The sequence below is a fragment of the Pecten maximus genome, chromosome 1 (assembly GCF_902652985.1).
Source record: "Pecten maximus chromosome 1, xPecMax1.1, whole genome shotgun sequence".
Taxonomy (NCBI): Eukaryota; Metazoa; Mollusca; class Bivalvia; order Pectinida; family Pectinidae; genus Pecten; species Pecten maximus.
Window position 1 is genome coordinate 7,177,918 of NC_047015.1, and position 16,557 is coordinate 7,194,474.

The 16,557-nt window shown below is 36.6% G+C and overlaps 1 protein-coding gene across 1 annotated transcript in view; it reads left to right on the forward strand.

Annotated features, from left to right (window-relative positions):
* Window positions 1-16,557, forward strand: part of LOC117323676 — a 28,395-nt gene continuing 11,838 nt past the window's right edge. The window contains exons 1-2 of the mRNA XM_033879049.1: window positions 1-181; window positions 4,297-4,418. Of these exons, the coding sequence (XP_033734940.1) occupies window positions 40-181; window positions 4,297-4,418 (264 nt within the window). The 5' untranslated portion in view covers window positions 1-39. The remainder of the gene's footprint in view (window positions 182-4,296; window positions 4,419-16,557) is intronic.

Sequence of the window (16,557 nt, forward strand, 5' to 3'; positions counted from 1 at the left end):
AAGGGAGATCACTCTAAAAAAGTTATACATTTTTATAACATGCCTCGCTTAACAAATTTTGTATTAGCTAAGCACAAACGTGCATTTGGCTATAAACCTGATCCTCGCCGTTATAAAGTATGGAACGCACCGTTTATTGTAAACAACAGACTGAAAATGGCGTCAGACAGATTGGCATCAGGTAAGCAATTCTTCACTGTTCAATGTCATTCCTCACGTTCGCATTTGATGAAATATGACAGTGAAAGGCTACTGTGAAAATCACTATGACAGTCTACTTGCGGACAAATCACTGCATAAAAAGTAGCCACCCCCAACAAGGGTATATAAAAATGGGTGAGCAAAATCGATTAAACAGTATATAAGCGTATACATCATATACTGGATAGATCTACTGTTAACTAGTAGTACTAGTAACTAATTATAAGCTTAGGCCTATTTAACTGTTGAACATTAACGTTAGGACAATACATTTGAATAAGTCTGTTTGTTTTTAATATTATCATATTCGAGAGCATAAGCAAAATGCCTCAGTCAAATGTCATTTTAGACACAATATACTCATGCTGGTTTACTTGACAGGGACGTTTAATGACTTACCTCCCTTTAACCACTGCAGTTGTGCTTTTGGTTTGGTTTGGTTTATTTTGTTTAACGTCCTATTAACATCTAAGGTCATTTAAAGACAGCCTCCCGTGCGTGCGACATGTATGAGTGTGGTGAGTGCGTATTTGTGTTTTGGGAGGCTGCGGTATGTTCGTGTTAAGTCTCCTTGTGATAGGCCGGAACTTTTGCCGATTTAAAGTGCTATCTCACTGAAGCAAACTGCCGAAGACAACCAGCAGCACACCCCGTTGTGCCTCATATCTCGAAATTAATTTTATTTCCTTTAAAGCCACATACTCCCGAACAACCTAAAATTCTAGTTGCACATGTGTATTAATGACAATCTAAGATGCTCATTCACGCTCTCCCAACATTAAAATGACCACTGGCCTGGACGCTTGACCAGGGGAGTCCTTAAGGCATCAGTGTATAAAAATAACTCGCCGCATTTATATGTATCATGAGATTTGTCATGGAGCCGAGAACGAGGATATAATAACGTGCACTACACATAAACTACACACATGGCCATTGTTTACATATTGAGCATAAATGAACTTTGCCTAATAATGCTTTCATTTAAACATATTAACAGGATATTCGCGTAATACCTAGGTAACTGAACAAAATAAACAAACATAGCTTACATATTTAAATACTTAATTTTAAAACGTAGCAATATGCATACAAGAAAACATTGATAAAATCTTAGATCGGTGAAGTTGACAATGTTCAAAAGCTAACCAGCAATCCAATAGACGTCCGGAAAAATTGGAATTTGAGTCTATTCCTTTTTCTTCTATCGTTAAGTTCCAACCAATCATTTCCATTCCTAAGGAAATACTCGGGTTTTGCCGATTCCACACACTTTTGTGTCTTTTTATTTAGCAGAATCTGTCTGCGTTTCCGCAGTTCCATGCTTGCGATGTTCTGCCATTTTGTATGGACTGTAAAACCTGCCGTTGCATTGTAATGTGGGACTAATTTTCAGAGAAACTTGGTCCGGCAGCCACAGTTATTATTTTTGGGAATTCCCCATATACTTTCATAAATACACATTTTCTTTTAGTTTCTGATTCACGAAAATCTGTTAGGTATGTATCAAGTCCGAAAACTGCAAAAAGCTCAATATGTAAACATGATATATGTTTCTTCGTGAGTATGTGGCTTTTAAGTTCAATTGATTTGGTTTATTTTTGTTTTAACGTTCTATCAAAAGCTAAGGTCATTTCAGGATGGCTTTGTTATATTAGTTCTGTGCCATCTGTGTAAATAACAAGACACACACTTGACTGTGTTCCGCCATCACCGGTACTGTATTCAGAACGCTCTCGTGACCCTGTGGTCGACGTCATACAAATATGTGTACACACACAAGTATACAGTAACTATAGTCTGTTTCATAATATATACAATAACATTACAGGCCTCACCTGTGTGTGAAATATGCATAGGTGTAGTGTATGTGTGTATTTTTGGAGGCTGTGGTATATGTTTGTCTCCGTATGATAGCATCCGACATTGATGTTAACTTTATAGTGCTACCTCGACTGAAGCATAACTGCAGAAGACACCCAGCACTGCAGGATGTTAGGTCACCTGATCATGAGACGAAGTCTCAATTGACCTATTGCGATCGCCTTTTGTCTGGCTTCGTGCATCGTAAACAATTTACATTTTCAACTTCTTTTCAATTAATTACGAACAGGCTCAGAGACATGATATTGGGTCTGTAGCATGCTGGGATGAAGGGCTACCAAGTTTGGTTAAACGGATGACCTTGACTTGGATTCAAGGTCACATGGGTCAATTATGCTAAAATCTTGAAACAACTTCTTGATAACCAAGAGGCCAGGATACCTGATACAGTCTAACCTACTTAATACAAACTCTGATAATACAAAAACTCGCTTTATACGAATGAAAATCAAATCCACGGCAAACCGTGTGCAATATGCCTATATTGTTTACCCTTCAGACCACTGCATGTTTGTGTTGTTTTAAACCCACATAAAAAACGAAGTGTCAAAGTCATAGTCAGCCAAGTGTGACACAGGTAAGTTTTCATGACCTTTGTCTCATACTGACCCACGCGCTCTATAGAAAGTGTATACAGCTGTAGACAGGTATACAGGTAAATGAGAAGTGTTCAATTAAACGATGTTAACCATTGGAGATTACTGAGGCTGACATTATCAATTCTGTGAAAGGAACAGAGCTCCACGAGAGGCTGAGCGATGAGGTACTGACCCAGAAACAGATCGCGAGGCCCGCGAATGCCTTGACAAGTTGAAATCGTTCGCTCAAAATCAAAATGACGTTCAAGATTGTGTTTTAAAAAATCTCTTAGACCTGGATATATATCTAAGTAAGGTCAGCTCGGAGAAAAAGTCAAACAAACACTAGTCAGTGATTTTTTCGCAGCTGCAAAATGTGATTATCGCGATCGTGATATGACATTATGTAGCCGTTGTAGGCCTATTGTATATTGGTAGGCCAACTGTATTTACCAAAGATTGAACACAACTTACTTACAATGTAAAGTACGTTTTTAACGTTTTATTTTTGATATTATTAAATTAACATGCGGTTTTATTTAGTTTTAGTGAGAAAAATATTACATGAAACGTGTGTATTACTATACAAACATGTACGAAGTGTACATGTGCTGTGCATGCATACCGGTACATGGTGTGGCACATTGGAAAGACCCCACAAAATGCGAAACCGGTATAGTACGAAAACATTTGAGGGGTCACCAGAAATTCGTCATAACCGTGATGGACTGTATTGTGTTTGTAGCATTCTGGGGTAATGGGCTTTAAAGAAGCATTCTGGGGTAATGGGCTTTAAAGATTGTTCAAATGATGGACATTGACCTTCATTCAAGGTCACAGGTTCAAATACCGGGTACACTTAAATCTTTAAACAACTTCTTCTTGATAACCAAGTGCCTAGAGGCCTAATATTTGGATGACCTTGGCCTTCATTCATGGTCACAGGGGTCAAATATGCAAAAATCTTTAAACAGCTTCTTGATAACCAATTTAAAGAGGGCCAGAGACCTGATATTGGGTTTGTAGCATTCAGGGACAAAGGGGCCGCGGTGGCCGAGTGGTTAAGGTGTACCGACACTTTATCACTAGCCCTCCACCACTGGGTTGCGAGTTCGAAACCTACGTGGGGCAGTTGCCAGGTACTGACCGTAGGCCGGTGGTTTTTCTCCGGGTACTCCGGCTTTCCTCCACCTCCAAAACCTGGCACGTCCTTAAATGACCCTGGCTGTTAATAGGACGTTAAACAAAAACAAACCAAAGTAGCATTCAGGGCTATAACGATTGTTCAAATGAATGACCTTAATCTTCACTCAAGGTCCCAGGGGTCAAATATGCTAAAATATATCAAAACTCAGGTGACCGTTAAGGCCCATAGACCTTTTGTTATTTCAAATACTACCAAAAATACTACTCTTACTGTATCTTATTGTATTTAGTACTGTTTATATATCATGTGATTGTATTCTCTGTGTCTTGATAAAGGGCGGATTGCCTTGAAAATTTGACATTTTCTAATTGACCACACTGTTAGAATGAATTACTTCTTTGCCCTATATATATACATGTAGTAACAAGCTGTGTACAATTACAATAACAATTTCATGTTGAACTATATGCAACTTTTTACTTTCAGAGCGACCTTGTACAGATGCCCTGAAGATTATGCTAGACTGCTATAAAATGCATGATTTCAGTTACAAAGGGTTATGTGATACGCAAATTCAAGCTTTCGAAAAATGTATGACAGATCACAAGGTATGTTTAAGATATTGTCTTATAATTTATTAGCTCACCTGTCCATCATTTTCCGTCATCAAAGCTTCTATCAAATGACTTCTTCTCAAGAACCAAATAAAGTTTGTTCAAGTACCTTTTTCCAAGATCACCTGGGTTTAATATACAAAAAATGTTTAAACAACTTCTCATCAATAAACAAGATGCCCAGGGACTTGGTATGGACCTGCAGCTTGCTTGAGTGAAGACCTACCATATCTACTCAAACGAATGACCTTTACCTACATTCAAGGTCACAGTGGTCAAATATGCTAAAATATTTTAACAAATTCTTTTCAATAACCCAGGGGCCTGGAATCAGGCCTGTATCATGCTGTGATGGCAGGCTACAGTGGTTATTCCTGGTAATGACCTTGACCTTCACAGGGATCAAATAGTCTAAAAAATTTACATGGATGCTTTTCAATTACCAAGATGCCCAAGGACCTGATAAGTATAAATATGAATGACCTTGACTTATATCCTGGGTCACAGGGGTCAAACATGTTTAATACAATTGAACAACTGTCTTTTTCTGAAAACTCAAAAGGCTTAGAGTGATAAAATTTGGCAAATTATATACTGGGATGAATGGCTGTCAGCCTAAGGCATTGATATTGAAATCAGACAAATGATCTATGAAGCACAATGAAGTGTTAAAATGTACCAAAATTGACACAATGACAGAGGGGGTAAATATAGTGTACATGTTGACTTTGCTGCAGTTTTGAAACCTGATTCTATATAATATATATACATATATGTATGTATACAAATATATATATGTCCTAAAACATGATTCTATATATGTGAACATACATATGTGTCCTAAACCTGATCCTATATAGTTAGAATGTATATACATATATATATAGTTCAACTTGATGGTGACGTTGTGTATCGCTTAAATATGTAAACATAAATGACACAACAAGACAATTCCGGTTGAATATCGCTAACGTTTTCAAGCCATTTCACAAGATGCCCGAGTGTAATGCTACAAAGCGAATATGCAAGGAAGAAATGTTTGTTAAACTTTTCAAACCGGCACTCAATGGTTAAAAATTGGTGTCTTCACACCTTAAAATACAGTAACGTAATTATTACCTCCCCATTATGTTATTGATTGTATTACGTCATAATGTTGTTACTAAGCATTAAAAAGTAATCACCTGAAGATAGCCTATACACGGCTTGAAAACGTCAGCGATATTCAACCGGAATTGTCTTGTTGTGTCATTTATGTTTACATATATATATATATATATATATATATATTGTATATATAAATCTGATCCTATATATATATATGTGAGTATGTATAGGTCCTAAATCTGATCCTATATGTGAAAGCATGTATAGATCCTTAAACTTGGTCCTATATGATCTGAGAATATTTATTGATCCTAAAACCTCGTCATATAAGGGTATGAATTCATCCTAAAACCTGGTCCTATATACTTTATATCTGAGAGTATATATTGGTCCTAAAATCTGATCCTATATGTGAGAGCATGTATAGATCCTTAAACTTGGTCCTATATCTGAGAATATTTATTGATCCTAAAACCTCGTCATATAAGGGTATGAATTCATCCTAAAACCTAGTCCTATATATCTGAGAGTATATATTGGTATATAAGGGTATGAATTGGGCCTAAAACCTGGTTCTATATTTGTGAGAGTATTATATATTGGTCCTAAAACCTGGTCCTGGGCTATACACATGCATGTGAGAGTAGATATGAGTCCTAAAACCTGATCCTATATATGAGAGTATGTATTGGTCCTAAACCTGATCTTATATATTTGAGAGTATTATATATAGGTCCTAAAACCTGATCCTATATATATGAGAGTATGTATTGGTCCTAAACCTGATCTTATATATTTGAGAGTATTATATATAGGTCCTAAAACCTGATCCTATATATATGAGAGTATGCATTGGTCCTAAAACCTGATCCTATACATGTATATAGGAGTATGTGTGGATCCTAAAACCTGAATATATATGTGAAAGCAAAATGTACAAGTTATCTCCCTTTAGCCATTCTCCATCGCATTAACTTGCTTTGGAATTTTTCTTCAGGATATAATTAATAATTGTTTAAATTTAAAATATAAAATTTGAAGCTTAAACATTTGGAGGTCATTTTTGGTATGGTATAAAGATATACAATAGATCATTCTTGTATTCAATCAATCATATGATTACTCTTTGTTTGGAGATACATGTATATGGCATCCTTAAATGAATTATAATAGACTCTGTAGCCTACTGTGTGATGCTGATGGCCGAGAGAGAAATAATAATACAGAGGGACTCGGTTGTCTATATAGATCACCTTAATTTTGTGCTACACTTTCTGTACATGATTAAAGAACTGTTTACTGTTAAATAATCTGTAGTGGTGAAATGGTGTCCATGAAGTGTGTACCAACTACAAATTGGCACTAGTTGCTCTAGTTACCTTATATGTAGTTTATATATGGCCTTTTAAGGTTTTAAATTTCAAGATAGAGTCCATCTTTGTATCCAAATGTATGTTTAATTTGTACTGTATTGATCATTACTGGTGTAAAAGTGCAGAGTATAAGGTCACTCTACTAGCTTATAGACTAGCTGGAATTTTACCTTTAGCCAGCTGGTGGTACGATGTTTTCCTTGAGAGCGAAAGGTCGTTAGTTGGAAGCCTGACACGGTCAGGGTATTTTTCATTACTCCTTCCTAGTACACTGGGAATGATTGCCCTTTCAAGGAAACATTACTTTCAGTATTATTATATATGTCATCTGTAATACTAATAGACAAACTTAGCAGTGTATACTATTTAAGAATAGATCGGAGTGAAATATTAACACTGCACAGATTATACCAGTGAAAATATAAAGCATGTATATTGAATGGAGAATGGTTTTATTTAGGTTAAAACATTGTGCTTGTCAGATCTTTTTTTTTTTTTTTACTACTTTTGATTGAAATAGGAACACTGTCTCTGTTGACTCCATCATACATATTAAGGGTACAATGTTTATACCTTACCTATATATTAGCTAACATCCAATGGTCACTGAATCTCTGGGCTCTCTCATGTACATGTACCTATAGATATATATCGAAGAATTTTGAAAATGTACTAAACACTGAGGTCATGTGGCTGATGATGCCCTCTTGTAATGTTCAGATTATAAAGATAAACTCTAGTGGAAGCTTATAGACAAGACTTGATGCTGTACTTGGAATCAGATTGTCAAGTGGAATGAGATGTGTTGAGTAATGTTGCATTGTATCTCAATGCAATTGATGTAAACTGATTATTTTTTCAATTAAATGATTTTACATACTGTAATGTTTGTGTTACTAAGATGTCTGAAGTAAGACTAAGGTATATTTACTTTTCTGTCAGCCATCCACCTTAGGATGCTGTATTGAGTTTTACTTACTACAGTACCATTTGGCAAAGAGGCAGTTAATTGTTCTACCCAAGTTAGAAGGAACATTTTGGGGTGACATCAGTCTGTTGTCAGTCTGTAAACAATCCTTTTTTCTCTCTATTTCTTGAGAAGTATTTCACATGTAGGTTCCCCTTGGTCCCTAGATGTGCCCATTCAATTCTGAGTCTGATCAAGAAGACAAAATGGCTGACAAGCAGTTATCTTGGATTTTGACAGTTCGTTATGTTATCACTATTTCTTGAGTACTAATTTTACTACTAAAACGATATTTCTCAAACTTCGCATAGGTTCCTCATGGTCCCTAGTCACCAACTACAACAAGGATACCCTGCATCAAAATGGCCCTGGATGTTTCACATGGCAATAAAACCAACAAACAAATAAATTCTAGTTGTGCCCATTAAATTTAAGTCTGATTGGGAAAATAAAATGGCTCACAGGCAGCAATCTTGGATTTTTATAGTTGAAATTTTGTTTCATATATTTCAGAAAGTTTTTAAATCTTTCTAAGACTTTATATGTAGGTTCCCCTTATCTGATAAAGATCATTTAGTGGTGGGTGCCAAGATCCCTCTCAAGAGATCTCTTGTAATGACTAGAAATAACTGATTCAATTTTATACATGTACACACCAGTAATAAGCAAAGTACATTTGCCATGTTATGAGGGAGTTTGTTTGTGTTTTGAGCTTTTGGCTGACCAATTCTTCATTGATGACAACCATGATGATTGGTAGAACATTGAACAAAGTAACATCAGACAAGGTTGGATCCTTACTTGGGAGTGTCCATGTTTCTCAGCTCACGGTACGCTATGTGCTATCGTTGTGTCCGTGGGCAATACCCTTTACTGCTCTAGATAGCATATGATGGGCCTCCTGTGTGTTATTAAGTAGGTAGCCACCAGCTACTACAAGGAGTCTACTGTAGATTGAAACAAAATGGCCACTGGCTGTTCAAGGATGTATAACCCAGGATACAAACAAGCAAAATCATTGGTTTACTGTTTGATACTTATAGTCACGTACCTACATTGTAGTAGTACCTGGATGGTATAAAGAGAACAACATTATTGGTATTTAGGAAAGGGAGATAATCATGGGGTTAACCAAGTTCAGTGTTGTTGAAGACACCTTTATATGACAGACAATTGATTCATCCTACCTGTGGGGTCCTATTGCTTCCACTGTTATGGCTGCTACAGTAGAAACTTGTTGGTGGGATACACAAGTTAATTATCCAGGCACCAGACAAATACAGCCTCTCAATAAAATGGAAAACTCAAAACTCATTCTATCATTGTTTACAGCCAAGTAATTTCAGAGAGATGTTATGGAAACAGTCATAAATTTAAGTTTTGACATATACAGTGCAACTTCCGAAAACCGAACCTTCTAAAAACCGAACACCTCTGAATACCGAACGAATTGTCATTGTACGGAATTGGTCCTTCTTTATTATAGTATTAAAAAACTTCCAAATACCGATCCCTCTGAATTCCGAACACCGGACTGATTTTGTGTCCGGTTCCTGTTAAAATATACCAAAAATTACTTCTGAAAACCGGCCTTACCTGAGCGATTATGACACGAGGTCAGGCCAGTCAACCGTGAAACAACAACTGTGACGGGCATTGTGTGAAGCCTTATTGTCTCGGAACTTACGTAGGTGATTTGTACAGGTATCCAATATATACCCCAAGGGGGCATTATGACGGAAGGCCTAGTGTATAATCAACACGACAATTATGAAAAAATGCCACACTTCATTGACGCGCATCGGTTCGTTTATCTTCTTAATGCAAGTAGAGCTAGAAGCCTGAGTTTCGCATTTAATTTAAATGAGGCCCAGAAGGGGTTGTTTTCGTGAAGAAGCCCGTGATGTTTTTTTAGACAACAGCGATGTCGGAAATACGACCAGTATCATCTGATCAATTGTGATATTGAAACAAAACATCTTCACACCCTTTAATATTATTTGATGTGTAAAATATTCTGTATCGGACTATTGGCCCCATCCACATGACGAGGCTTCACCGGATGTAACAAAATGTAGGCCGATCGTAAAGTGTAGTTGTACATGTGAAAATACTGTTTAAAACTATTGTTATAGTCATTTGCCTTTCTTATATATTCTGCAATATATACATTGATTAACTTTCATAATATGCATATTATTCAGACAATCCAAATTGTCTAAGTATGTACGTGCCGTTTTGTAATCGGGTGCATTCTAATAAAACATCGTCCAACCAATTATATCCAGAATTTGACCGGTCATTTTTCGATCAACTTCTCCAAACCGAACCCTCTATAAACCGAACAAATAGTCATGTCCCATGCATGTTCGGTTTATAGAGGTTCCACTGTAGTATTGATTTTATGATCAAATAATTTTCTCGGCAGAACTTCTGTTGGAACAATCTATTAATCTTCTTTTTTACTGCTATAGATCATAGAGGCACTTTAAAGTTTTGGAAAGAGGAAAATTATGACTGCCTTGGCTCCTCTGGTCAAGACAACTACAGTCATACCATCAGTTTTCTTTGTCTGAGTTTATTGTAATATTTAAGTGACATCTGTTACATTTTGTTGAAGAAATGTTGGTAGTTATACATGATGTGTTTAGGTACAAGTTTTGTGTACTTGGAGAGAGAAAGAATGGTAGCTTGTACTCACCCTTTAGGGCTTCCATTGACTAGTATAAGGTGAAGTCATTACAGTATCTACAACTCTTAAAGCCACATATACTCCAAAATAACCTAAAATTCTAGTTACACACATGTATTAATGGCAATCCCAGTGCAGATTGCTCATTCACGCTTTCCTAACATTAAAATGACTATTGGACTGGATGCTTGACCAGGAAATCCTTGTGACATCAGTGTATAAAAATAACTTGGTGCATTTATTTTGATCGCGAGATTTGTCATGGAGTCGAGAATGAGGCTACAACAACGTAGACTACACTTAACTACACACATGGCCGTTGTTTACATATCGAGAATGCGCGAACTTGCCTAATAATGCTTTCATTTGAACATATTAGCAAAATATTCTCATAATAACTTATCAATGTATACAAACATACAACTAAATACTAAGGGCTGGTGAGCTTATGCCATGGTGTGGCGTCCGTCATCCGTCTTCTGTCAACATTTGCTTTAAATTACTACTAGTCATAAAATACTGAATGGATTTTAACCAAATTTGGTCAGAAAGGTCCTTGGGGGAATGGGAACAGATTTTGCATTAATGACGATTCTGACCCCCAAGGGGCCAGAGGGTCGGGGCCCATTGGTTTATTGGTTTGGTTTAATTCGTTTAGTTTGTTTAATGTCCTATTAACAGCCAGGGTCATACCTGGCAACTGCCCCATGTAGGTTTTGAACTCGCAACCCAGAGGTGGAGGGCTAGTGATTAAGTGTCGGGACACCTTAACCACTCAGTCACCGCGGCCCATGGGCCCCTTGTACGGGACCCAATAGCGGAAATAAAGGTGACTACTAGTCATAAAGTTATTGATGGATTTGAACCCAATTTGATCAGAAACATTCAAGGGGGAAGGGGAACAGATTTGGCATAAATGGTGAGTGACTCCCAAGAGGCCAGAGGGGTAATTTCTATAAATCGCTACTACTACTAGTCATAAAGTTATTGATGGATTTGAACTCAAATTGGTCAGAAACATCCTTGGGGTAACGGGAATAGATTTTGCATAAAAGGTTACTCTGACCCCCAGGAGGCTAAAGGGGCAGGGCTCGCTAGTGGAAATAGAGGTAATTCCTCTAAATCGCTACTACTACATTTGTACTAGTCATAAAGTTATGAATGGATATGAACCCATTTTGGTCAGACACATCCTTAGGGGAAGGAGAACAGGTTTTGTATAAATGATGACTCTGACCCCCCTGGAGCTAGAGGGGCGGGGCCTGATAGGGATAAAAGAGATAATTTCTTTATATCGTTACTAGTCATAAAGTTAATGCTGGATTTGAACCCAATTTAATCAGAAACTTCCTTGAGGGAATTAAGGGAAACAGATTTTGCATAAATGGTAATCTGACCCCTAAGGGGCCAGAGGGCAGGCCCAATAGGGGAAATAGAGGTAATTCCTCTAAATCACTACTAGTCATAAAGTTATGAATGGATTTTAACCCAATTTAGTCAGAAGCATGCTTGGTGGAAGGGGAGCAGATTTTGCATAAATGGTGACCCTGACCCCCAAGGGGCCAGAGAGGCAGGGCCTGATAGGGGAAATAGATGTAAGTCTTAAATCATTATACCACATATATTATATTTGTACATAAATAACAGTCATAAAGTACTGAATTGATTTTAACCAAATATGGTAAGAAATACACTTGATGAAAGTGGAACAGATTTTGCAAAAATGATGACTTCCCCAGGCCTAGGGCAGGGCCCAATTGGGGAAATTGAGGTAAATCCTTTAAATCCAAACTAGTCCTAAATGACTAAATGGATTTTGATGAAATTTAGTCTGAAGCATTATTGGACTTAAGGGATCTAATGTTGTACAAATTGAGGGTGTGAATCCCTGGGCTGGATATAGGGGGGCTAATAGGGGAAATGTTGCAAAATAGAAAAAGAAAAAAGAAAAAGAAAAAACAACTTTAAACCATAGTTGGAAGATGCAGCAAAAAATGTAGAAAAATATTTGAAATTTAACTTAAAATATAGTTGCCATTAATTTACTGAAATATATGGTGAAGGATGCAGGCCCTCTTGGCCTCTTATTTTCTCTTACTAAGTTCCAGTCCCGTTTACGTTTCTTTTTAGCCGAATCTGTTTGCAGTTTGGCAGGCACATGCTTTCGGCGTTCCGCCATTGTTGTTGTTGAATGATAAACCACCCGTTACATTGTGGGACTAATTTGGATAGAAACTTGGTCCGTCGAACCCAGTTATTACTTTTGAAAATATCCCCTATACTTTTATAAATACACTTTTTACTCCTGTTTTAATTCGCAATAATTTGTTAGGTATATATCAAGTCTGAAATCTGTAAAGAGGTCAAAATGTAAACATTTCTATATACATGTATTTCTTTGGGAGTATAGCCATGGGACATTGCTTATTATACCCCCGCAACGATGTTAGGGGGGGGGGGGGGGGGGGGGGGTATACTGGAATCAGGTTGTCTGTCTGTCCGTCCGTCTGTCTGTAGACACATTTACATTAACAGTTCCAATTCACCATTGACTCGTGCAGATTGCGGGGGTATTAGTCAGCCATCCTGGCGACAGTTCTAGTTTTCCCTGAAACTTAAAAATAAATATCTTTTTTATTTTGTCTAAATTTTGTGTAAAGCATTGAGTCTGGCTCCCTATGGGATGTAGGGGCAGTGCTCCAATGGGATATTAGGTAGGTAAGTGGTGGCCCAATAAAGAATTTTTTTTAAGTCAGAATTGGCCAACATTTATGTTGAGTACATTTGAACATAATTTGCTTTGAAACCAGAAAGCTAAATTTTAGTTAAAGGAAAGTGTTTATTTCAATGCATGGTATGTATACTGAATGGCAAGCCCCAAACTAGGGGAAAAGGGATTTGTAATTAAATAACCAAAATGGGAATGTTTTGCCTAATTAAATTCCTGAAATATTCAGATGAGTGATAAAGGCCCTCTGGGCCTCTTGTTTTCAAATCATTATTATTATTCACTCTATTTTGTGGTAGGGTATGTACTCCAGAAATAGAATTACCATTGTAATGGAATTAATATTTTTTATATTTCTTAATAAGTTTTAAGCTTGCTTGATCTACCTTGTAATTATGCTTTAAAAATACTTGTACATATTTCCTCTATCTTTTACCTACAATTGACCAATGATGGTATGACTACCTTGATCTTCTTAGAATGATGGAGTGCCATGTAATGTACTAAAACTGTGTAATGTAATTTGCTATTAGAGTATGTGGAGTTGTGGCCCTTTATTTTTATACTTGCATCATTTTAATAGGTATATCCTCATGCAGGGAGACCCATTCACCATTTGTATATATATTTTGAAAACGATCTTACTTTTACTTTAGGGATTCTTTCATTAATTGAACAACCTTTTACATATTATTGTCTAATAAAATATATTAACATGTCTCTGTAGAGGAATTTTATATTACACCTCATGCATGATATCACAGTTTTTTCCCAAATGATATTATTCTATAATTTGATTTATTGATATGATTCTGGATGATGAAGATTAAAACAAATTGTGGGTTTATTTGTGAATGGTATACAATGTATGTTGTATGCTATATCTAACTTGTATACACTGTTTAATTGTCACATTGTTTAATTGTCACATTCATGATAAATTCTTTTCCGATTTCCGTTTGAGTTTTGGGATGGGAGCTCGAGAATGTCATTATTGCCCCACTATATTTTTTATTCACAAACAGACAGGGGACTGAATTTCTTGTTTTCAGAATTTCATAAATTTTCAAATAATTTTAGATGTTGATGAAAGTCAACTATGTATGTTGTATCATTTGGGTGTATATAATCAGGTCTGTGTTAAATGCTGCATGTACTGGTATGTGGAAGCTCCAAGATTTATTTACCTGGATTTAGATGCTGCAGGTGCGACCAGGGTTAGATATACCTGGCCAGTAATTACAATACCTAAGCCTGTTCATGAATCCACTTACCTGGCTTCTCGCCCCACTCAATGGAGTTGGGACTTTGTCAATAGGGGATACTGGGGTGTTGTTTCACAGCACTTATGGCCTGACATGTTTGTTACCCTCACATAGGATTCACTTATCAATATTATTTGACTTCTGATATGGTCACACCTGTGAAAACTCTGGGGGCTGTATTCATGTCTTTTTAGCCCCAGATGTAGTGACACACAAATTAGTTACATCTATGCCAGGCAATATTGGTTGAGTAAAGAAAGTCGTTTGAATTGGTTTTGTGTTGGTATTTAGTTCTAGCAGTCAGAGATCTTGCCAATCCAATGCCAGTCATGAGCGTGCATGGTCCACTATGTAAAGGACTGTATTACAGCTACTCCACACCTGTGGGCCTCCACCACTAGGGGGGATAGGCCCGTCCCTAATTCTTAACCTGTAACATACACATTTAACAATCATTTCTAATGAAATTGTTTTTAATTCCATCTATAACTTGATCACATTCTACCGGCCCAATGATGCTTTTGATAAAATATTTACAAAGATTTCTAAATTTTTCAAATCTTTAAATCAGGTTACTTGGAAAATATTGTCATAACAAGTGGATTCCATAAGGTCCCACCTGGCCGAGTAGTTTATATCTTATTTACATTTATTTCAACTTAGCCAATGGATTAAACATAATACATTGATTACATATTTTTCAAGAAACAGGTGGAATACACTAGGTACATATATTCCTGTTTGTGATATACTACTACCTTTCATACATTGATTGCTACCTCTAGGTGTTCAGATCCTGTTAGGAGAGCTTTTAAACCTGTTGTAGAGTTCTGACGGATCTGTTGGGAAGAACTTTTTCTCACACCAAACTTTATATCATGTTACTCATAATTGACTGTTATTCATGTGTTAAAATAATACCTTAAAAATGAGATTAGGATTGGAACATTGATATAAAATCTATAGACCAGACCTTAAAGCAATCTGAAAATGTCAGAATTGAGCACGATTTGTACAACAAAATGGCTTGATTGATACCACTGTGGCTGAAGTAGCTGTAGCTGTTTGTAATATGCTATAAACTATGTAATTTATCAGTGTTATGTTATTGTGGTATGGGCTATTATACATTCAGCAAGAACTACTCAAGACTGGGGTTTGAACCCAGTACCTACAGACTGTAGACAGGTGCTCTAGTCATTAGAGATGTATACCAGGCCAGTGACCACAAACCGACTTCTATCTACAAATTACACAAAAATTGTATAATAACAAAAACATATCAATTTAGGCGGAGTCCTTTTGGTGTAGGCATTTACCAATGCAAATGTAGTATGATGTATTCACAGCAGGGGACAGCACTCGTGGCCTATCATAGTGATGCGTTGAGAATTTTTTTGTGAAGTTGACGTAAGTGTGACCTCAGTGTCAGTTTTACCGTATTCAATGTAACATCTAGCAGTAGAATTGAAGACCCAGTTAATTATAGTTATACTCTGTGTAATCACAAACTTTTTAGCCAAACGCTAATGTGTGTGTTTAATGTACAACAGCTGAGACAGATTTAAAACAAATTTCTCATAGGAAGAAAATACAATCAATAACATACAGGTATGATTATATAATTAGTGACTAGAAATTATGGCAGGCTCTTCCTTCCTCCAAACAAATCACTGTATTGATTCAGTTTGTTCCTGTAGCAGGACAAGGGATGCCATTCTGGTAAGACCTAACTTGCATGAAATATTCAGTTTTATTATACAAATTTATTGAAATGAATTTGCATTTATATCAACATAAAAAAAGTCTTTAATGCCCTTCTATGTCATCATAACAAATAGACATTCATAAAACCAGCTATGGGGAACTGTCAGGCTGAGTTAATTGCGCTATACCACTGTGTAGTTAGGGAATGTAAAAATCACTATTGGGCATTAGGGATGATCATTTCTACATGTAACAGCTGAAGAAATAATGTCCATTCAGTGTTGTTTATGATCC